A 24,393-nucleotide genomic window follows, 5' to 3' on the forward strand; every position below is an offset into this window, starting at 1 on the left:
ATGTAGTGAATTGTAAGATAGATATGAACAAAAACATAAGTTTTCCCATAGTAATTCCCATATAAACTTGAAAAGGTTTGTGCCAAGTCAGTTTCTTACTAAAGTAGTTCAAATTTTGGGAGGCTAAGCAGGACCCAATTTGGAACCGTTTAAGCACTATGGAGCGAAAACTTCAAATTTTGCATCAGTCTAATGCGCATCCATTTTTAGCTTAACTACTCCCTTCAGTATCGTTTGGTTTTGAACTTTTCAAAAATTTGCATTTTTAATTATCAACGGTTTTTTTTTTAATTTTTACTTGAAATAAAAGAAAGTTCCAGAAAGACATTATTTTCCGCTACAACTTTGACTCAAACGTCGCCGTTCAACATTTTTTTGAAAAATTTCAAGGATGCCATATGAAAATTTCACAAAATTCAAAGTGATCAAATTTTAGCAAAAAATGTGAATTATTGCCCATAACAAACAATTACGCAAAGCTTCATACAAATCGGAGTAGGTCGATTAAAAAATTCAATTGTTTTCGCTGTTTTGCTTGGAACTTCTCATGAGCAAAATCAAAATCTGAGGGATTATTTTCATCACAGGAGTCTACTTTCCAGATCAAATACTGTCAGAAGCAGCATGAAGCACCTGTTTGTTTGAAAATATCCCAAAACATCGTCAAAAATTTAGAACGCTGTACGAATGGACACTTGCGTTCTGCAATTACTTGATCAGAAAAATCAAAATGGATTTTTGCATTGAATATCATTTGTCTTGCCCCATGTTATTTTATGAATATTGCGGTTACATCAACAGATTTAACACTCCATCAGAAAAATAAAAACAAGTTTAATTATCTAGCATATCTCGTTAAACAAACTCGTTGAAAAGCGCAATCAACCCGATACACCAAAAGGGTTTGCACATCTCACGTTCCGTCCCGACGTGCGCCGTTGTTGTTCTTGTTGTTGTTTGAAACTCTGGTAAAACTCCGCAATTTTTATGTTTTCCACGTGCATCGCAGCAGTCGCCGTTCGTCCCACCCATCACCGGACCACTAGATTTATTGTCCTTTCCATGTTTCTTTGCGCATTGGCCGACCGTTGAAAAAAAAACAAACAAACGAAAAACAAGGTAACAACAGTGAATCGTGGCAAAACTTTTCCAAAATAGCGATAAATACTGCGAAGCCCAGTTGAAAATGCGCATCCTGAAGGCAGTTAATTAAAAAGTCGTTGCTTCTGTTGTTCCTTTGCGCGCTGCCCACTTATCGGTTCCATTAGGCGATGAGAAAAGTTTTCCCTTCACGTGCTTATCTTGTTTCTCGGGAAAAATTGCCAATTTTTACAAAGTGTCTCCCACGTATTTCCTTTCCTTTCAGCAGATGATGACGATGGACGTCACCAAGCCGGAACCACCGTCGGGCGGTGGTGCCGCCGGACTCAGTGGTGGCAGTGTTGCCAGCAACGGACCGAACGGATCTCAGCAGAACCCGGGCGCGAGCGGTCCCGGTCAGAACGGCATCAACGGCAACGGACCGCACAGTCACAACCACAATCAGCAGCTCTGTGCCGGGTGCGGTAAACACATCCAGGATCGGTTCCTGCTGCGGGCGCTGGATCTGCTGTGGCACGAGGATTGTCTCAAATGCGGTTGCTGCGATTGTCGCCTAGGGGAAGTCGGTTCAACGCTGTACACCAAGGGCAATCTGATGCTGTGTAAGCGGGATTATCTGAGGTAAGACAGGGATGACTTTGGAATGTTTGAATGTTGGCAGATTGATGAGTTAATTCAGTTTGAAAAATTCCAGACTGTTTGGCAACACGGGCTTCTGCGCCGCGTGCAACAAGGTGATACCGGCCTTCGAGATGGTGATGCGGGCCCGGAACAACGTGTACCATCTCGAGTGCTTCGCCTGTCAGCAGTGCAATCATCGGTAAGTCCCTCTCTCGCTTGGATATCATTTATTTACGTCGGGTACCGGATGCTATTTCTATTTTTTTTTTGTTTTGGCGGGAGGACGACAAAACAAAAGGCTTCCGGTTTTGAGACATGTGAAATGACATTTAAAATTCCGCAACCTTCATTGTAGACTTTTGGGTTCGGTTGGGTGTCCAAATGGCTCTGGAGGGAAATCAGAAAACCATTTTGCCGGTCGTTGCCAAGCGGCGGGGGCGAATGGTTTTTTGATGAATACGTAATGTGACTTATGCGAGAGAGAGAGAGAGAGAGGATCTCGCGGGGAAGGGATGGAAGAAACTGACCTTTTGTTTGTCGGAATAGGACGTTGCGTGGAAGAATGATAGGGGAACGGTATTCGAAGAAGTTTGTAATAACATTAACAATTTATCATTCCGGATTCGGGGAAACGACGAAGGAGCTTTTTGAGATGCGTATTTTGAATGTGGCTACTGTGATTGTGACAGGATGTGTCAAAAACTGTGGAAAATTGATTTTTCCCTTTTCAATTCGAGTGGTTTGCCTTCGGGTTGGGGAATGAGGGGTTTTCGGTGTGATTAATGATTAGTTGAGAAATCTTTTGAGGACGAATTATGAGAGGTGATTAGGTGGAATAGGGCTATTATTAAATTGATGGTGGGCAATGTCTTTGTGAGTGCTGCTACTGACGGCATCTAGAGTTTCAGTTGTTCGTAAAAGGGCTATGAATTTCGCTTTATAATACTTTAAATTTCAAGTCTTTCGAATCCGAACGTAGAAATTAAATAGAGAGATTAATTATATGCATGTGGGGGTGGTGAAATTTGTGCCGGGCTACGGAAAACACATGGTAGGCTTACGAAGGGCCTGCTGATCACACCTAATGATGTTCATGGCGAGAAAGCAGAATTTCAGTTTATTCAACCAAAAACAGGATTTTGCAGCTAACAAGAAGTCCTTCTGCTTTTGAGCAACAATGATGTTCATGAAGAACTTTCACAGTATCAACACGAAGCGTTTCCACAGCCAATAAACGTGGTATAGTTTTGTGGAAGCAGTGCTCATAAAAATCATTTCTTCTACACTCAACTGAGCTAAAAATGAAGACAACCTTAACACATAGACCAACTACCTGCATGAATTTTAATTTTGACATGTAAACATTCTGTTGATCAAGGCAACCTCTGATTCTCTTGGTGGGGATGATTTTGAAGATCAATTACAACATGATTATAAATGAAAAAAAAAAACAGACCCTGGGAGGAAGCACTTTTACAGATTCTAAACGAGGTGCACTCGTAGCCTCTAAATGATGAGCTCCCACTGCCTCTAGAAGTAGATATATTTGAAAGTTTAGGAGGGTCTAAAAAAGCGTAGAACAGTATGGGCAGGATTTAAACAGATCCCATGTTTAGCGTTTAGGGTTTTATGAGGGTTCTGTAGAATATGATTTAGACTTGTAGCATGTTTTATAACCGTGATAAAATGTTCCGTGTCTATGTGAAGGAGTACGAGGTCCAGCCCCGTGGTGCCTTTCTCTTCATTATCCGAGGTGATCGTTCTAGTGCAGGACGATGGAGATTCCAGGCGTTCCTGTTGGATATTTTAGACGTCCCTGATTTATATTCGAGACGATCCTGATGGAGATTCCAGACGTTCTCGAATATGATCTCAGACAATCCCGATGGGAGGTCCTGGGCGTATCCGACAGAGGTTTCAGACGTTTCTGACTTTGATTCGAGACGTTCCCGACTAAGATTCCAAACGCTACGACGTTTTCAATGAAGATTCTAGACTTTCCGGACGGAAAGTTGAGAAGTTCCTAACTTGGATACCAGACGTTCCTGATTTATATTTGAGACGTTCCTGACGGAGATTCCAGACGTTATCAAAGATGATTCCAGACATTCCCAACGGAGGTTCCCGGCGTACCCGATGGAGGTTTCAGACGTTCCTGACTTTGATTCGAGGCGTTAAGGTTCCAGACGATCCTGGTGATGATTCCAGACGTTCCCGGTTGAAATTCCAGACGTTTTCGATGGAATTTCTAGACTTTCCCGACGGAAAGTTCAGCAGTTCCTAACTTGGATGCCAGACGTTCCTGATTTATACTCGAAACGTTCCCGAAGATGAATCCAGTCATTCCCAACGGAGGTTTATGCTATTTTTGACTTTCACTTAAGTTTGACACTGAGAAAATAAATTATCATGTTCGAAAATCCCTCTGTTGTTGATCGTCCGGTTTTCGAGAAGGAGTTCGTCAAAACCGATGTCTGGTCTGTCAGATATTAGTTGGTACAATAGCAGGTTTGTTTGAAAATTTTCCATCTGTTAAATGTTGTGAAAAATCACCAAATAGAGCACAGCCTTAGACTAGCCCTGCGCCGAATGTTCGGCAGCCATAGCATTCAGCCGTTTGAAATGAAAGGCCTGAATAACAGGAAACATTTTAATGTAGACACCGAATACCTGGCCGAATAGCACTATTTGGTGGAGCTCTACTCCAGACGTGCCCGATGTATATTCCGGACATTTTTGGCGGAGATTCTAGACGTTTTTGACGCTGATTTAATTTTTTTCGGACTTGGACTCAAGAGGCTCTCAACGGAGGTTCCAATCGCTCCCGACGTAGGTTGCAGACGTTTCCGAAAATGATTCCAGACGTTCCGAGAAGAGACTTTCCCTACTTGGTTTCCAGATGTTCACGACGTGAAGGATCAATTTGTTTTGTACGGAAAACACGGCTCAAACGTAAACGAGAATATGATTTGAAGATTCCAAAAGCATTCTGGATGTTCCCAACTTGGTATCGAGACGTTCTGAACGGAGGGTCCAGACGTTACCAAAAAGGATTCGAACGTTCCCGAGTTTTCTGACGATGATTCTTGATTCTAGATTAGTTTCTAAACGTTTTGATAATCTCTCACATGGAGGAGATTTCGAACATTTTCGATTGGAATTAAAGACGTTCCCGACGGAGATTAAATACGTTCCCGAAATGGACTCCAGACGTTCCCGAGTGCTGTTCCAAACACTTTTGATGATGATCCTAGAAGACGTTTCCACCTTGGTTTCCAGGCGATCTGAACGCAGGTTTCAGACGTGAATCATCGCGTCCCGATGTCAACTACTGCAACCTGTTACCATGGTAACCAATAACAAATCTTAGCAGCCAGTTTTACGTGGAGTGAAATTTTTTGATCATTCGTTGATTGGTCTCGCAGTTTGTAAGAAGTTTTCCTCAAGTAAATAGTTTTAAACCTACACACTTATACACCTACACACAGTGCGAAACCGAACTTTTTGTCAGTGCGAACCTCAACCTGAGCTAGGTTTTAAAAACAAACGAGCAAACTGACGTTTGTCAGAAAACAACCAGACCCAATCTTGATACCCGATCCAGGTTGGAACTGAATAATAAACGAATTCGCTATTAGAAATAACTACTTTCACACGAGACGTAATCCATATTGGACGTAAATCATGGAACGTAAACAAACATTTCATGTTCTCAAACCGAAACATAAGCAACTTGACGAAAAGAACGTATGATTGAATTGATTTCGTCGTTCCTTTCAACTGATTCTTATGTCAAAAGGGCCGCTTACATGTGTCGGTCTCAGGAAACCGAAATGTACACGTAGTGTGTAGTTAATCTCGTTTAATTATTGTGCCGTAAAGAGCTCAGTTCGTGTCGTGTTTTGCTGAGGGAGCCTCTGGCAAGTAACCTAAAATTACTTCCCCAACAAACAGCCAGTCTTCAGGTAACCAAACCCTCGGCCGTCATTGAACAGGACTGTTTCAGAAGTATCTAGAATATCCTACGGCAGCGTCTGTAACCTCCACCGGGAACGTAACAACAAAAATCAAGCCGAAAAAGAAAATTTAAGACGGGAACAATATGAATCGAAGTTGGGAACGTTTCCCTGCCGAGAACGTTTCGAATATCTTTCAGGAATATTTAGAATCCTTTTTCGAAAATGTCTGAAGCTCCCGCCGGAAATGTCTGGAATCTCTATCGGGAAAATTATCGAAAACGTGTGGAAGCTCCATCGGGAACGTGTGGAAATGTCCAGCACCTGCAATCCAAGGGCACGTTCGAACTCCGTTTAGAACGTCTTAAACATGGGGTGTTTACATATGTGCTGATTAACTAGCGCTAGTGTACTAAAGCTGTACTAAGAAGTAGTCATCATAATGTAAACAGGGCATCAGCATCTACCAGCATGAGATTTCAGGAACAACTGAAATTTGTGCTTGTTGGTTGAGCTGGTTGAGCTGGTTGAACTAGTGAACTAGCATAAATGTAAATACTCCTTCAGTTGCGTCTGGAAACCCAATTGGATACGTCTGGAATGTCATCTGGACAATACATGCGGATATTTTTGATTGCTATTGAATAGTTGACAAAAAATACTTTTCTTCGAAATAAATGAATAGGGCGAATATTAGGGACATTTAGGCCGATATTAGGGACACTAACTCTACGCGAAAATCAGGAATTTCCAACGAAAACGTCTGGAACCTCCGTCAGAAACATCAGGAGTCTCCGCCGAAAGCGTCACCAATTTAGGTCAACAACGCCTTGACTCCAACTCGGGAACGTCTCTAATCTCCTTTGGAAAAGTCTGGAATCTCAGTTGAAATCGATTGCAATCTCCGTACGCTGCTGTACGAGATGGATAGTCACATCCGGAGCCACTAGGACTGGAATGCAACGGAAGCGCTTTGGACCAGATTAAAAAAGTTCCGCATTGTCCAGATCGCGGGTCGCTGATGGACTGTAGGCAGTTTCTGAATGCGAAGCTTTGACATCCTTGAAATGAGGATCTTGCTCAGTTTCAAAACGAGGTTCTTCCACAGATTCAAGGCAAGATTTAGTCTCTATAAGAGGCACTTTTACAGCCTCTTGAAGAGGCACTTCTACGGCCGCTAAACAATGCGCTTCTACAGCCTCTAGAAGCCTTTAGATGAGGCGCTTCTGCAGCCGCTAGGAGTTGAGCAACTGCAACCTCTTAAATAGACACTTTTACAAGCTCTACACGAAGCACTTCTGCAGCTCTAGAAGAGATGCTTCTGTAGTGTTTAGAAAGGGTGCTTCTGCAGCTTCTAAAAGAGGCGCTTCTTCAGAGGCGTTTTTGCGTTCTCTACACGAGATGTTTCTGAAAGCTCTAAAAGAAGCAGTTCAGCAGTCTCTAGAAGAGGCGTTTCGGCAGCTTCCAAGCGAGGCTATTCCGCAGTGTCTGAATCTCATTCTGTAACCTCTAGAAGAGGCACTTTTGCAATCTCTAGAGAAGATGCTTCTGTAGCTTCTAGAACACGAAGAGACGCTTCTGCAGCCTCTTGAATAGACGCTTCTACAGCGTCTAAACGAACCGCTTCAGCAGCTCTAGGGTGCTTCTGTAGCTTCTAAAAGAGCCACTAGAAGAGGCGCTTCTGCATCCTCTCGAAGAGACGTTTCTGTAATCTCTGAATGGGGCGTTTCTTTAGCTTCTAGAAGAGGCGTTTCTGCAACTTCAAAACGAGGTTATTCCATAGTTTTTGAATCTCATTCTGCAGCCTGTAGAAGAGGCGCTTCTACAATCTCTAGAGAAGGTGCTTCTGTACCCTCTAGACGAGGTGCTGCTGCAGCCTCTAGAAGATTCACTTCTGCAGCCTCTTAAATAGACTTTTCTATAGCCTCTCTAAACGAACCGCTTTTGCATCTTCTAAAAGTTACACTTCTGCAGCTTCTTAAATTGACGGTGGATGAGTCTCTTCTGTAGCGACTAGAAAGGGTGCTTCTGTAGCGTCTAAAAGAGACGCTTTTGCATCCTCTAGAAGAGGTGTTTCTCCTACTCAAAACGAGGCTATTCCGCAATTTCTGAATCTCATTCTGCAGCCTCTAGAAGAGGCGCTTCTACAATCTCTAGAGAAGGTGCTTCTGTACCCTCTAGACGAGGTGCTGCTGCAGCCTCTTCTACAGCCTCTAAACGAACCACTTTTGCAACTTCTAAAAGTTACACTCCTGCAGCTGCTGAAATAGACGATTCTACAGCTTCTAAACGAGGCGCTTCTGCAGCTATAGAAGAGACTCTTCAGCCTCTAAACGAAGCGCTTCTGAAGCTTCTAAAAAAAAACGCTTCTGTAGCTTCTAAAAGAAGCACTTCTTTAACCTCTAGAAGAGGTGCTTCTGTAATTTCTAGAAGAGGGGTTTCAATAACCTTTAAAAGGAGCACTTCTGCAGCCTCAAGAAGAGGCATTTCTGCAGCTTCTAAATTAAGTGCTTTTGTGTATTCTGCAGCCTCTATTAAAGGTGCATCTGCTGCCTCTAAACCAGGCATTTTTAAGCCCTTTTAACAACCTCTGGATGGGACGCTTCTTCAGCCTTTGACTGAGGAGCATCCGCAGCCTCTGAACGAAGTACTTACACAGACTATAAAAGAAACATATTCAGAATATTTGACTTCAACAGCCTTTAACAAGTGTTTGAATGAGACGCTTTCACAGTCTCTGATTGAGACGCTTTCACAATCTATAAACGAGAAGCTTTTGCAATTTCTGAACGAGACATTTTAGAAGTCTCTAACCAACTCATTTTCGCAAGTCTTAATAAGACGCAGTATCTTAACGAGATGCTTGTGTAGTCTCTGAACTAGACACTTCTGCAGTCTCTGAACGAGACGCTTTCGCAGTCTTTCAACGAGACGCTTTCGAAGTCTTTTAACGAGACGATTCCACAGTCTCTGTACGAGACGCTTCCGCAGTCTCTGGACGAGACGCTCCCACAGTCTCTGGAATTACGCAGTCTCTGGACGAGACGCTTCCGCAGTCTCTGGACGAGACGCTTCCGCAGTCTCTGGACGAGACGCTTCCGCAGTCTCTGGACGAGACGCTTCCGCAGTCTCTGGACGAGACGCTTCCGCAGTCTCTGGACGAGACGCTTTCGCAGTCGCTGGACGAGACGCTTCTGCAGTCTCTGGACGAGACGCTTCCGCAGTCTCTGGACGAGACGCTTCCGCAGTCTCTGAACGAGACGATTCTGCAGTCTCTGGGCAACAAGATTCCACAGTCTGTACGAGACGCTTCCGCAGTATCTGAATGAGACGCTTCCGCAGTCTCTGTACGAGACGCTTCCGCAGTCTCTGTACGAGACGCTTCCGCAGTCTCTGTACGAGACGCTTCCACAGTCTCTGTACGAGACGCTTCCGCAGTCTCTGTACGAGACGCTTCCGCAGTCTCTGTACGAGACGCTTCCGCAGTCTCTGTACGAGACGCTTCCGCAGTCTCTGTACGAGATGCTTCCGCAGTCTCTGGGCAAAACGATTCCAAAGTCTCTGTACGAGACGCTTTCGCAGTCTCTGAATGAGACATTTTAGAAGTCTCTAAACAACTCATTTTCGCAAGTCTAAATTAGACGCTTCCGCAGTCTCTGTACGAGATGCTTCCGTAGTCTCTGAGCGTGACGCTTCAACAGTCTCTGAACTAGACGCATCTGCAGTTTCTGAACTAGACGCTTCTGCAGTCTCTGAACGAGACGCTTTCGCAGTCTTTCAACGAGACGCTTTCAAAGTCCGAACGAGAAGCTTCCGTAGTCTCTGGACGAGATGCTTTCGCAGCCTCTGGACGAGACGATTCCACAGTCTCTATACGAGACGCTCCCGCAGTCTATGGACAAAACACTTGCACAGTCTCTGGACGAGACGCTTTCGCAGTCTCAGAACATGATGCACCTGAAGTCTCTGAACGAGATGCTTTCGCAGTCTCTGGGCGAGACGATTCCACAGTCTCTGTACGAGACGCTTCCACAGGTTCTGGGCGATACGATTCCACAGTCTCTGAACAAGACACTTGCACAGTCTCCGGACGAGACGCTTTCGCAGTCTCAGAACATGATGCTCCTGAAGTCTCTGAACATGATGCTCCTGAAGTCTCTGAACGAGACGCTTCCGCAGTCTCTGGACGAGACGCTTCCGCAGTCTCTGGACAAGACGCTTCCGAAGTCTCTGGACGAGACGCTTCCACAGTCTCTGGACGAGACACTTCCGCAGTCTCTGGACGAGACGCTTCCACAGTCTCTGGACGAGACGCTTCCGCAGTCTCTTGACGAGACGCTTCCGCAGTCTCTTGACAAGACGCTTCCGCAGTCTCTGGACGAGACGCTTCCGCAGTCTCAGGACGAGACGCTTCCGCAGTCACTGGACGAGACGCTTCTGCAGTATCTGGACGAGACGTTTTCGCAATCTCTGAATGAGACATTTTAGAAGTCTCTAACAACTCATTTTCGCAAGTCTAAATAAGACGCTTCCGCAGTCTCTTAACGGGATGCTTCCGCAGTCTCTGAACGAGACGCTTCCGCAGTGTCTGGACGAGCCGCTTTCGCAGTCTCTGGACGAGACGCTTCCGCAGTCTCTGGACGAGACGCTTCCGCAGCCTCTGGACGAGACGCTTCCGCAGTCTCTAGATGAGACGCTTCCACAGTTTCTAGACGAGACGCTTCCGCAGTCGCAGTCTCTAAACAAGATGCTTTCGCAGTCTCTGGGCGAGTCGATTGCACAGTCTCTGTACGAGACGCTTCCAAAGTCTCTGGGTCAAACGATTCCAAAGTCTCTGTACGAGACGCTTTCGCAATCTCTGAATGAGACATTTTAGAAGTCTCTAAACAACTCATTTTCGCAAGTCTAAATGAGACGCTTTCGCAGTCTCTTAACGAGATGCTTCCGCAGTCTCTGAACGAGACGCTTTCGCAGCCTCTGGACGAGACGCTTTCGCAGCCTCTGGACGAGACGCTTTCGCAGTCTCTGGACGAGACGCTTCCGCAGTCTCTAGACGAGACGCTTCCACAGTTTCTAGACGAGACGCTTCCGAAGTCTCTGAACGAGACGCTTCCACAGTCTCTGGGCGAGACGCTTCCGCAGTCTCTTAACGAGTTGCTTCCGCAGTCTCTAGACGAGACGCTTCCACAGTTTCTAGACGAGAAGCTTCCGCAGTTTCTAGACGAGACGCTCCCGCAGTCTCTAGACGAGACGCATCCACAGTCGCAGTCTCTAAACAAGATGCTTTCGCAGTCTCTTGGCGAGACGCTTGCACAGTCTCTGTACGAGACACTTCCGCAGTCTCTGGGCCAAACGATTCCAAAGTCTCTGTACGAGACGCTTTCGCAATCTCTGAATGAGACATTTTAGAAGTCCGCAAGTCTCTGAACGAGACGCTTCCACAGTCTCTGGGCGAGACGCTTCCGCAGTCTCTTAACAAGTTGCTTCCGCAGTCTCTAGACGAGACGCTTCCACAGTTCTAGACGAGAAGCTTCCGAAGTTTCTAGACGAGACGCTCCCGCAGTCTCTAGACGATACGCATCCACAGTCGCAGTCTCTAAACAAGATGCTTTCGCAGTCTCTTGGCGAGACGACTGCACAGTCTCTGTACGAGACGCTTCCGCAGTCTCTGGGCCAAACGATTCCAAAGTCTCTGTACGAGACGCTTTCGCAATCTCTGAATGAGGCATTTTAGAAGTCTCTAAACTACTCATTTTCGCAAGTCTAAATGAGACGCTTCTGCAGTCTCTTAACGAGATGCTTCCGCAGTCTCTTAACGAGAGGCTTCCGCAGTCTCTGAACGAGACGCTTCCACAGTCTCTGAATGAGACGCTTCTGCAGTCTCTGAACTAGACGCTTATGCAGTCTCTGAACCAGACGCTTCTGCAGTCTCTGTACGAGACGCTTTCGCAGTCTTTCAACGGGACGCTTTCGAAGTCTTTGGTCGATACGCTTCCGCTGTCTCTGAACGATATGCCTGTGCAGTATCTGAACGAGACGCTTCCACAGTCTCTGTACGAGACGCTTCCACAGTCTCTGTACGAGACGCTTTCGCAGTCTCTGGAAGAGACGCTTCCGCAGTCTTTGGACGAGACGCTTTTGAAATCTCTGAACGAGACGCTTCCGCAGTCTCTGGACGAGACGCTTCCACAGTCTCTGAACAGGATGCTGCCGAAGTCTCTAAACGAGATGCTTCTGCAGTCTCTGAACAAGATGCTTTCGCAGTCTCTAAACGAGACGCTTTCGAAGTGTTTGCTCGATACGCTGTCTCTGTACGTGATGCCTGTGCAGTATCTGAACGAGACGCTTCCGCAGTCTCTAGACGAGACGCTTCCGCAGTCTCTGGACGAGACGCTTCTGCAGTCCCTGGACGAGACGCTTCCGCAGTCTCTGAACGAGGTGCTCCCGATGCCTCGAAACTAGGCCTTCGGACGTGGCACTTCCGTAGGCTTCTTCCAAGTTGTGCTTCCGATAATTTTGAGGGAAATGATATTTTTTTTAAATCAAGCAAAATCAGTCCAACTGAAACCCTCCGCAGAACGCAATCCATCCCGGATTGAAAACTATCCTAGCGAGTGTAATATTGTTTTAATTTGATTTATAATCCTTGCAAATAAATTATACCCGTCTCCGATTGTTCCCCTTTCCTGTTCTTCACAATGCTAATATTTCCGAGGGAAGCACCACGAGTTCCGGCTCTGACACGGAACTGCGAACTCGTGTTTGTGTAAAGATAAACGATGACGAGGACGACGATTGAGGGACTAGGGATGGGAGGGATTCATATTTTGCGGTTATGGGGACAGATTTCACTGAATGGTAAATTGGTTCACTCGCTCATACCCCTCGTCCCACGTCGCCTGCCTCGACTTGCTTGGATTTAATTTTAACTTTGTGCTCGTTTTTCTATTGTTTACAAGAAGGAAGCTGGCGGTTCGGAAGGGTTATGGCAGTAATTACGTATCATTTACATTTCGCAGCACGGTCCGCATGCAAATACCAGTTCCATTATTGATGGTTTTCAAAGGGGGGGGGGGGGATACATTTATTATGGATTTAGGAATTTGATACCATTCATATTTGTGGTGCCGTGCATTTAATTGAAGTTTTTTTCGGGAAGAAAAATGAGTGTGTAATCAATCTTCGAGGCGCTTTTTGACAACTTTAAAACGTCAAACTGAGCATAGCCTGCTACACTTGACTGCCAACGCCGTTGGCGTTGAAATCAAATGTAGCGCATTCGGATGTCTATTGAATTATTAACTTCTAGTGCGCATTCAATCGCAAATTGAACGTGTAAAAGTGCTCTCCTGGGAGGAATCCAACCGATGAAATCGATTCCGACCCGAACAACGGTGGAATAACTTTTTGTTGCCTGTCGGAAATGTTTCCCTTCAATTCAAATCATTCTGACCGTTGTTCTGTTTTATTTTCTCGTTCCAGGTTCTGCGTTGGCGACAAGTTCTACCTGTGCGAGAATAAAATCCTCTGCGAGTACGACTACGAGGAACGGTTGGTGTTTGCCTCGATGGCCAACCATCCGATGTTGAAACGTCAAATCGGCCAGGGGGGTCCACAGCAGCAGCAGCAGCAGCAACAGCAACAAGGGGGTGGTGGAGCCGGAGGTCATCCACACCCGGTCCAGAATGGCATCGGTCATGGACCGACGGCTGCTCAACAGCAGCAAGCTCAATCGCAGAATCCAAACGCCCTGATGTCGCAACTGGTGGCGGGACAGCGGGCCGCCGGAGGCGACCATAATAATAACAGTAATCTACCGGTGTCACTCGGTGGCGGCGGTCCGTCATCGTTCGGGACGCCTACGCACATGAAGGCCGCCCTCAGTACTGCTAGTTAAATTCGTGTTGTTCCTTTTTTTCTTTTTCTATTGTGTATTTTTTAAGAACAATGGAATGGGCTCTGCTGGAGGAGCGCAACGTAAAGGAAAATTACTCAAATTACTCAACAAAACACAACGATGTGCAATATTTTTAAGTCGCTTTGAACCCCTCGATGGTTCCCTTTGTCGTTTTGCATTAAACAACAATGCAGCCATGTGCCAAAAACAAAACAAAAATCCAATCGAGGAACCCCTCGTTCGTGTTCGTGCATCAAATGTGTCATTTTTCGCCTACTGCGATCGGCGATGTACTCATCATTTTCAGTTCGTTGTTTTTTCCGCGTGAATTGCGCGAGTGCCATAAATTTATGCGCTTTTTTGTTGCCATCTTCCCGGTCGAACCGCCAACCGCCATTGGAGGAAGCAAAAAATGCAGCATAAATCAAATTTACTCAATTAGATAAGCCGAGTCGGGTTTGTTTAACACTTCATTTTCCGCGATTGGAAGCGAATAAATTATTATTTTCATTAAAATCGTTGTTTTTTCAAACAGGTTCGGTTTGCATCAATTTCCCATTCAACAATAAAAGACTGATAATTTTGTAAATGGAACACGAATGAGTTCGAATTGTAGGAAGGGGAACAACAACTGCAAATTGAGGCAAAACTCATTTTTGCTCCGTGTACATTCTTACTCTGTACATACTCTAGGTGATATAATTCGAATATTTGTTGAATATGAATAATTTCTTCTCAAAAACTGTCCCAATTGATAGAACTCGTTTGTTTACAGCGGCACCGTTATATAAAAAGAAAATCAAATAGACGTTGTTCCAAAAAGCATAAAAGTAAACCAAAATTCATATTAAAAGCGTCAATGTTTCAGGCAAATGTAATAATCTGAAAGTAATTCTTGTGAAAAACAAATGATATTGAAAAAAAAAAACTGCATAACACATACATAAACAAAAACAAACATGAAGGTAAACCAAAGAAAAGAAAAACAGTACTTATCGATACTGCGGAAAAAAAAAACATAAATGGTAATTAGACAAATTATTGAAGCAAACAAAGAAAAGAAGCTATTAATCGTACGATCAAACTTTGGACTCTCTCAAAAGATGGAATTCTTCGAAAGCCTTTCTGCCGGCAAATCCCTTGCAGCTGTCGGGATTCTCACCCGGCCGGAGGAGTCGAGAGTAATGAAATCATTTCCGTCTTATAGCAACGCAAAGAAGCGCAAATACGAAGTGATTAAGTCAATCAATCCGGTCTTCTTAACTCTTTTGCCTCCCCCACCCCAGCTCAGACGGTGGAAGCGCGAAAAACTTTTCCAATAAGTTTTTATTGCCACAGCCACCATCGTCGTCTCTTCTTTGCAGGACTAATTTCAGGATGCTTGCTCTTTTGTGCTGGGAATCCGACGGCAATAATTATATATTTAAATGTTTCAATTAACTCCTTCCACCGGTTTTGGGACAAGGTGGATTTTCGGTTCAATCCGTGAGTGTCTGCAAATTCAGCTTATTGGAAGGGTTGGCTTCCTTCCGGGTTTCCGTCTGGTGAATGCAGAGAAAAGGATCTATGTCTATGCGACGGTAGTGGCTGTGGTGTTGAACTCGACCTGCTTGAAAGGTGGAGGTTCGTGTTAATCCGGTAGTATAAAGTGGCAATCTGATTAACTGAAAAAGCTTGCACGAAGGGAAGCCGTTTTTTCGGAGTTTGGAAATAAGATAATCATTTCATTTTATTGAAATCTTGCATGTTGAAGTTTCGAATTTTAGATTAGTTCTTTTTTCTGATTTGTATTAGCGGAGTATTTATTTTTGTTGGTCATGTTTCAGAATCTCGATATTTTCTTAGTCCTGGATCATGGAAATTATTCCCAATTGTAAGTCACGGCTTATCTGCCAGCCTATAGCTGGCCCAATTTACCCCGGCGGGGCGGCTACGAACAGAGTACTTCCCCGGAACGTCTATTCTACTATGACCTTTCCACTTTTCTCCTCGTTGTCCTCGGTGTCACTCGGTGGGGCCCTTAGACGATAGCGGCGACGGTTAATGTTCGTACTGCTTCACTTCGGCTCCAGACACGGACTGTGCCGAGCGTCTCCTCTCCTTTACTATTGGCTGCCTAGCAGCTTCCTTAATTTTTACCGGGGGGATGAGCGAGGCACTTTTATCGGAACCCCCCTGCGACGATGGTGACGAATCACCGAACCAACTACTCGCCGTAGATGGTCCCGGTAGTTCCCGCAGTGCACTACCCAGGCGAACGCTCCTTCGGTTGAGCCACCGCAGTGAGGACGGTGGTGTTCGGGGATCCTTAGCGATTAGCCGGGGAAGCGAAAAACACTTCCCCAATGGCGGCGATCCGACACCTTTTTTCTGGAAAATCAACGTACTAGCAAAAACGCGTCGTACTGCTTTCGTGGATTGTAACTTCTCCTTTTTCGTACTCCCAATCATAGACAATAACGAACAATCACAAAACCGCCATCGTTCTCCTGCAACCACGCTCGACTGTCATGCTGCTTATGTTTTTCGCCTTCTTTTACAGCGGGAGGAGAAACGGGACCTAATGTTATTCTAGACGCGAGACAATTTAAAACGATAATTTTTACACTACATTCTAATCCTAAAAACATGCCTACACGAATAATATCTACTAAGAAAACAACGAATTAAAATATTTACAAATAAAGCAGTGGTGAGAATGTTGCCGAGCATGTGACCAAAACAAAAACAAATCATAACAGAAAAGGCAAACACGTTAAAAGGGTGGGTTATTAATTGTCACCCTAGACGAGGGTTTCAGAATTCGGAATTTGGGTTTTCTCAAGAGCTGTATTTTTTACCTAAAAAGTCTAAAACTATTTTATGATCAATTTCTCACATTTTTTAATTTAGTTTATTGAATCATTTGGCCTTTATAGAAACACATTTTGTCAGCAGCTATCTTTTGTATCATTTCGAAAGCGCAAATGCTCCCTAAACCTTTGGAAACCGCTCAATTAGTACGTTGCTACTTAGGTTTATTTCCCTACCCATGTTTTTTAGTTAGAGGAGCGCAGCGACGGGCAAGCTTGAAGAAGCAATTTACGAAAAAGTAATGTAAATTTCGGTGCCCTGAGACCGACACATCCAAGCGGCCCTGATATAAAGTCTGCAACGCGCAAAAATTGGTCACCTTAAAATTGGTGTATTTTTGTTAAAAATGCATAAAGAAAAACCTGAAATTCTGCTTTTGGAAGTTGAATGTATATACATTGGTTGCTATGACGAGTGCTATGATGAGTTTTCACCGTTTGCTATCCAGTTTTCAAAATGACGTCCAAGCAAGAGGAGCAGCGTGTCAAAATTTTGCTCGCGCAGCACAAATAATACAATAATAATACTTTCGAACTGGCTTTCAAAACTCAAATAATGATACTTTCGAACTCGCTTTCGAACCAGCTAAATAAAAGGTAACTCAAATATATATATATTTTACGTTGAATGTATTGTGTCTTTCACGAATATTTAGACTATAGAGACGAAATTGAGGGAGCTCGTAGATGGTTCAAATGTCAAAAGCTACCACATTTCCCTATTTACGTCATGTGTCTTAAAATCATTAAATTTTGTAAATAAAAGAAACGTCAGTTAACATCGATGTTCAACTAAAAACGTAACTATTTCATAAATACTATTGCGTAAAATGGCATCTATTATTTCCGTTGTGAAAGATCAGAGAGCGTCAGTGAATACCATATATCATGTTTTATATGGATATTATTTCCTTGGAATGTCCAAATCGAGGCTAGCAACAATTAATCACAAACACAAGTCCACAATCACAAATTGGATCATGCGATACGAGGAGGACGGATTCTATTCTCGCCGAAGTTACGAAAGGGATGCTGTGAAATTCTCTCCCGAAAAACGAGAATGGTTGATAAACCTGTATCTACAAAATCCTACGCTTTATCTACATGAATCTAGAAAGCGGTTCCAGCAGGAGTTCAAGACGACAATATCTATTTCATCCATTTGGCGCATCATACATAACGCTGGTTTGACCTGGAAATGTTTGGAACGTTGTGCAATTCAAATCAAGTTTTTTCAACGAAATTTCGTGCATTCAGTGGGACTACCACAACCTCGTCTTTTTAGACGAGGTTAGTTTCGATAACAGATCCATGTTACGCTCCAGGGGATAAGGAGTTCGAGGCCACCGCTTAGTGTTTCGAGGAGAATTTGTGCGGAAGCCTAGGGAATCCTTGCTTTGTTTCATTGGGCAAAACGGAATGCTTGAAGCCTTCTCTACCAACGGAACATTCAACCGACTAAACTTTTTTGAATGCTGCCGACGATTTGCTCTGGAAACGGGCCATGTTCAGTGCTATCCGGGTAGACATTCCATATGGATATTGGATGGAGCGAAAATTCACTGCAGTGCGAAAATCATAGAATATCTTCGATCAATTGGAATATTCCCTATCTTTCTACCTGCGTATTGCCCCTTCTATAACCCTATTGAAGTCGTTTTCGGATTATGCAAGCGACAAACTCAAGCTATCTATCAGGAATGTGTAAAGAAAGGAATTAAACCAGTAGTAGCTGAAGTGATGGCTACCTTTAGAACTTATAACATGTCTAACTTATTCAGGAAGTGTGGTTACCTGAGAGGAGGAAAATTTGATCCTTCGGTTGCAGATGTGTCTAATTTCAAGAATATTGAAACAGACGAATGAAACATAATCAATGCAGAAAAGTTCTAATTTCTTTGATCTTTCGTATTTGAAAACCAATAAAATAGAAAATATAGTAAAACAATGTATTTGTCTTTATTCATTAAAACAAGTTATCTCAACTCATTTGCAAGTTGGCTTATTCGTGGTCTACATCCTCCATGTCAACTACCTGTCCAGCAATATGTCGACAGAACTCTCCTTCGGAAACTTCCATTGAAGTTTCCATCGCACTTATGAATGAATCACTTATGCGTCCACGCTGCTCCAATGCTTCGATGCGATGCTTCACGAATGAAAGTTGTAGCTGCATATTCTTGGCTACCACCTCAAGTGAGGAAAACGCTTCCTTCAGCGCTGTGATCTCTTCACAAAACGACGCATTTACATTGTGAGCTACAGCCAACCCACGCTTCACACTTTCAATTTTCGGACCGTCCTGTGTTCTGAAAAGATGTTGCAGATGCTTTGGAGGAACTGAATTAATCATGTTCTCACGCGTATGAGCTGGCGAAGCAAGTATGGCTGATGCCCACATTGTCCATGCCATTTCGTGTCCATCCCAAAGATGACCATGTCGTTGACGCAAATCCTTAGATAAATCGACGACCACTTGGGTTGAGGCTGCTCCTGCCTTATCGCGCTCAGATGGGTCAATCAAATGTTGCTTCACTGAATTGAAAATCTTACGGGAACTTACGGACAGTGAATAAACATGCAACAGCAGCTGAATTTCTTTTCCTTTCCAGTTCTGAAGCAACGTGGTGGTCAGTTTGTCCAGCGAAGTGTACTTACGATTTTGCTTCTCGTAAAAAATGGCAAACCTCACCAAATCTTCTTCTTCCGGAGAATCCTTATCCATCCATGCTGGCACCGTGCTTCCATCGTCTTGCTGATTAAAAATTACTTCTCGAAGTAGATGTGGTCTGCATAGCTCCCATAATTTCGTCTTAAAGTCATTGAGCGACTTTCCATCTACATTCCAGTGCGCAATATGAGCTCCGGAGGACTGACCTTTAAATTCACACAGAAACACCAGCAGTCGACAGTTGAACAACGCTGGAGATTTGTTTCCTTTCGGCTGAGTTACGTGCTCAGGTGCATCAGGCTGCTCATGGCTTGGATCACTGTCGGGGTCGCTCCAGTCATAGTCGAGAACCTGAACGTCTTCGAATAACGGGTCATCGAGTTGATCCGCCATCGGGTCTTCGTTCTCATTGCCATCCTCCTTGTCTACATCCTCACCATCATCGTTACGGGATGCCCTTCTGGAAGCCATTCGTTCCTTTTGCAGAAGGTTCCTACAAAGATGATATTATTACATCGGTTGAATTTTAGTTTGCAAATCACCAATCTTACCAATTTTGTTGTAAAACAGTTAAAACAGTTTAAAATAAATCACTTAAAAGCTAACTTTTCGAGCGGCTTCAAAATTTCACGAAAAACAAACAACAACAAACTTTTTTTCATTTTTTTTTCACTCGATTTCCATTATGTCAACAATGTTCAAGATGTACGTAGAAAGGTGAAAGAAGTGAGAGCGAAATCGATAGCGAAATATCGTAACAACGAAATTGATATCGGTCGAGTCTAAATGAAGAAAAATTTCGCAATATTGTTTGAGATAGATTCGCCGTTGCTTTATTGGAAAAGAAGAGAGAGTCTATAAACCACAAGTGTATTTTTTTTAGAGGAAGGAAGATGTGTGGTGTATAAATACTGTAGTGTAACATGTGCTAAACTCGGGCGAAATCATCCAGCTCATCCTTCTGTTCGCCTCGTAGCTAGATGAATATGAATGTGTGAGTGATTTCCTTCCACAGCGACCTAGCACTCGACCAGGCATCGTTGGTACCGCTATTGTCTCTGCACAGTCCACTTGCAGCTTCTGCGACGGAAGACGTGCTTCCGTGTGATTAGCCCTCGGTGATTCCTTGGTGATTATCGAGTATTCACAGTCCAGCTCCTAGCTGGCTAAAGTCAAATATATTATATTAACAATATGATCCACACTTTCGCTTAGCTGGCGAACCGAATTTTTAGCGATGAAAGCACCTCTGTGACCAAAAAGGCTACCAATGTATTTGTTTATCGTCACGAGGGGTAAACCAAATAAAAATATGTTTAATATTTCAAATTAATGTATTTCAGTATTTTATTTTATTTGATGACAACAGTGACAAATTTTAAAGCAATAAACACAATGTAATTAAAGAAAATAATTTGACTCTTACTTTTGTAATAAGTGCTATATTCGCACCCCTCGATTGTAATTGAATGATTGTTGCTGACCTTTTTCAACGCTAGATGGTGCGTGAAGCAATATTTTGCGGGTCGCCATTGCAACATTTGGAAAAGGCATGAATGGATCATATTGTTAATATGATATATTTGCTAAAGTGCTGAAGATGCCGAAAACAACAGTTTGTCGAGTGCTCAAAACCTACAAGGAACCCCTGAGTGTGAGAGGAACCAGCGGACCTACAAAAAAACTGGAACCAGGGATCGTCAGCTGCGCAAGATGTTGAGGTGCGTTAAAGCCAACCCCGGTCTTTCGATCTGAGATGTAACCAGAAGGTGCAACGTCAACTTTCAAACGGTGCGGAACATCCTTACCAGGGAAAGACACAAGTCGTACAAAACCAGTAAACATCCGAACCGGCACATGCAGCAGAATTCCGTGGCCAAAAATCGTGCAAGGCTCTTGTACGACCGTGTTTTGATGAAACACTAGGGCTGCACTTTGATCGATTACGAAACATACGTCAAACTCGATTTTAAGCAGCTTCCCGGTCAAAAGTTTTACATCGCGACTGGACGTGGGGATGTGCCGGGAAGATTCTAGTTCGTGTTTGCCGACAAGTTCGCGAAGAAGGCCATGATTTGGCAAGCGATTTGCAGTTGTGGCCTGAAAGGGAACCATTCATCACATCATCGACGATGAGATCCCAAGTTTACATCGATGAATGCCTGAAAAAGCGTGTATTGCAGTTCATCCGCAAGCATACGGGCAAAGTCATCTTTTGGCCCGATTTGGCCAGCTGCCACTACTCCATGGTGGTTCTGAAGTGGTATGCTGCCAACAAGATCGATTTTGTCCTCAAGCTAATGAATCCTCAGAATTTCCCGGAATTTCAACCAATCGAAAAATACTGGGCAATTTCAAAGCAGCGACTTTGACGAAGTGGCGGGGCAGTCAAGGACATCCAGCAAATGCGGGAAAAAGGGAAGAAATGCGCTGATTTCGTGTCTGTTTCCACTGTGTGTGCTGATGTGCTCCATCAAGAGGAAGGTTCGAGATTTCGTTCGAACTGGAGAAATGTAACCATCTAATGTTAAAAGAAACCATTAATGGACTTTTTATATTTATTGAATCACGAATTACAGGTCTTTTTGTGCGTACCAATTTACTTTTAGCACAGAGAACAGACGTTGAGGCTCGAACTAAATTTCTCTAAAAACTTGTGTAAAGATTCCTATTTGACTTAAGCACCACTAACGGCGACTTCCCCACTTAAAAACCCTCTTTGACAACATGATGGCACTGGCGTTGCAAAATTTACACTTGACACTAAGTGCTGTTAGCGCCAAGTGGCAATTTTCAACAGATAATTTATCTATACTAGCACCAAATGGGTCGAAAGTGATAAATTTATAGAGGAAATCAGAAGATACTAGCGCTACGTAACGGCGACGTTTCCACTTAACTTTACACAAGTTTCTGACCAAACTTGAACGTCTGTTCTCTGTGCTTTTAGTCAGTCTTTATAGGCGAATCCAATAGAAATTAAGCGATTCTTTCAACCTCTGGCGGTGAATAGGGAAACTCTCAAAAGATTGAGGAGGGAGAAATTTTCACCGTTAAGCATAGGAAGAGAAAAATATTTTCACCTTTCCTGATTAATTTATCCACCGCATCATCCATGTGGAATATTTTGTTTTCTGTATCCGGTTTGCAGTAATCCGGCTGGTGCTTCCATATATTTTTGATGAGAAAAATTAAGATTTATAATATAGGCGAATCCAAAAGAAACTAAGCGATCGTTTCAGCCTCTTGCGGTTAATAGGGGAACCCTCAAAAGAGTGATGAGGGTGGAAATTTTCACCGTGAAGCATAGGAGGAGGACAATATTTTCACCTTCCTGATTAATTTATCCACCGCAGGTGCATGAAATCATCATCCACGTGGAATATTTTGTTTTCTGTATCGGGTTTGCAGTGATCCGGCTGGTGCTTCCATATATTTTTGATAAGAAAAATTAAGATTTATTAAATTGTCCCAGCGGTTATGATCTTCCGGATTTTTAATGTGTGGTTATTTCAGCTGTAAATCAGTTCAGATCTGTAGTTAATCGAACAATACGACCACTCCCGATGGAAATTTACAAGTTGTGCAATAAAATGTACATTGTTTTGAGTTTTGAAAATCGTCATTATGATGTAAACAAATGGATTGGATGACATTTCCTTTCAAAATCGGCTAGCGCACTCTACATTGATGGTGCATGAAAAGAGCCTATTGTCCGAGCGGTTATGATCTTCCGTATTTTCAATGTGTGGGTATTTCAGCTATAAATCAGTTAAAATCAGTAGATGATCGAAAAATAAGACCACTCCCGATGGAAATTTGCAAGGCTGAAATGATCGCTTAGTTTCTACTGGATTCGCCTAAGGGAAGTTGCCACGTACAGTCAAATTTTGATCGTTGGGCTATGTTTAGGTGGGGTACGTTTTAGTTGGGTTTCCGTTAGTTGGGCTGTAGCCTACCTAAATCGAAGTCAAACGTAATTTTTTTACAGTGCTATTTCTTTTTCGAGGGGCTCATGTATGAACAATTTGGATAGTTGCTAAAGCATTGTGATGATAATAAACAATCGGTGTATCGCTCAACCAAATTTCCGCTCTCAACACTCTTTTTGACGTTATCTTATTCATCACCAGAGGTTGAATCGATCGCTTAGTTTCTATGAAAACGGTGTATACCGTTCATCGTTCGTAGAATCGACCACGCCAAACGCCGATAATGTGTCTGAATCGACGATAGTTAACCGTGTGCGCCACGAAACCAGGCGGGGCCTCATAGCCTAGTCAGCAAAGGCACGGTATTACTAAGCCGGAGGCGGCGGGTTCGATTCCCGGTCCGGTCGAGGGAATCTTTCGGGTTGGAAATTTTCTCGACTTCCCTGGGCATAGAGTATCATTGTGCTTGCCACACAATATACAAATTCATGCATTGGTATTGGCATCGAAAGCTCTCAATTAATAACTGTGGAAGTGCATTTAGAACACTAAGTTGAGAGCACGCAATAAGCTAATATGCGCTAAGCAATAAGCTTGAAATGCGAATAAGAAGAAGAAGACGAAACCAGGCAGATCAACTGTTCCACGGGACCGTTGAAGCCTCGAGTCCGTCACCATACGACCATACTCGAGGGTCGCACGGGACAGGTGAAAGGGTCCACTGAAAGCTGCAGCCGAAACACAAGCGAAGCGAGAAGAAGTGTGTCAAGGCCACCCCTGGCCAACGAGGAGAAGCAGGACCAGCGGAAGGAGTAAAGCCTTGGCGAAGCGAGTGGCAGCTGAAGGGGCCCCGAAGACAGCGAAGATAAAAGTACTGATACTCTCTTCGCTTCCAAGCTAATCGATACACCCCTCGAAACATAGCAATCCACGAACCCCTCATTTTATCAGTAAAACTCGCATAGCGAATAAGAACTAACATAGTGTAGTACTAAAATTTCGACTAGAATGGGGTACGTTAATCGATTTGCTTGGGACCAATAGGCTGGTCAAGTAGTGAGCCAATTTAAAATCGTTAGTTTCCACCGGATATAACTGCCGCACTGGCGGGCCCCGCCTACCCGAGGCTCTCGCTGAGTGTTTAACCAACAATCAATACGAAACTAACGATTTTAAATTGGCTCACTACTTGACTAGCCTATTGGTCCCAAGCAAAACGATTAACCTACCCCATTCTAGTCGAAATTCTAGTACTACACAATGTTTGTTTTGATTCGCTATGAAAATTTGACAGATAAAATGAGGGGTTCGTAGATTTTTTTATGTTTCGAGGGGTGCATCGATTTGCTTGGGACCGAAGATA

At 43.8% G+C, this 24,393-nt stretch overlaps 2 protein-coding genes across 4 annotated transcripts in view; one reads left to right on the plus strand and one right to left on the minus strand.

The window, feature by feature from the left end:
• Positions 1–14,659, plus strand: part of Bx (Beadex) — a 73,265-nt gene extending 58,606 nt beyond the window's left edge. The window contains exons 2-4 of one of the 3 annotated variants that reach the window (XM_065227246.1): positions 1,367–1,722; positions 1,781–1,921; positions 13,161–14,659. In XM_065227246.1, coding sequence (XP_065083318.1) covers positions 1,370–1,722; positions 1,781–1,921; positions 13,161–13,575 — 909 coding nt within the window. In that variant the 5' untranslated portion in view covers positions 1,367–1,369 and the 3' untranslated portion in view covers positions 13,576–14,659. The remainder of the gene's footprint in view (positions 1–1,366; positions 1,723–1,780; positions 1,922–13,160) is intronic. The other 2 variants (XM_065227248.1, XM_065227247.1) reach the window with 2 other exon arrangements.
• Positions 14,660–18,429: 3,770 nt separating this feature from the next.
• LOC135705541 (uncharacterized) lies at positions 18,430–19,569 on the minus strand. Its single transcript, XM_065227313.1, has one exon. The coding sequence runs from the start codon at positions 19,567–19,569 to the stop codon at positions 18,430–18,432; it is 1,140 nt and encodes a 379-aa protein (XP_065083385.1).
• Between the last annotated feature and the right edge of the window lie 4,824 nt (positions 19,570–24,393).

This window comes from Ochlerotatus camptorhynchus, unplaced genomic scaffold (assembly GCF_037179485.1).
Source record: "Ochlerotatus camptorhynchus isolate MF236.1 unplaced genomic scaffold, CSIRO-AGI_Acam_v1.1 ptg000268l, whole genome shotgun sequence".
NCBI classification, from domain to species: Eukaryota; Metazoa; Arthropoda; class Insecta; order Diptera; family Culicidae; genus Ochlerotatus; species Ochlerotatus camptorhynchus.

Coding starts and splice junctions, on each gene's coding strand:
- LOC135705541 (XM_065227313.1), bottom strand. CDS start 19,569: ATGGCTTCCAGAAGGGCATCCCGTAACGATGATGGTGAGGATGTAGAC.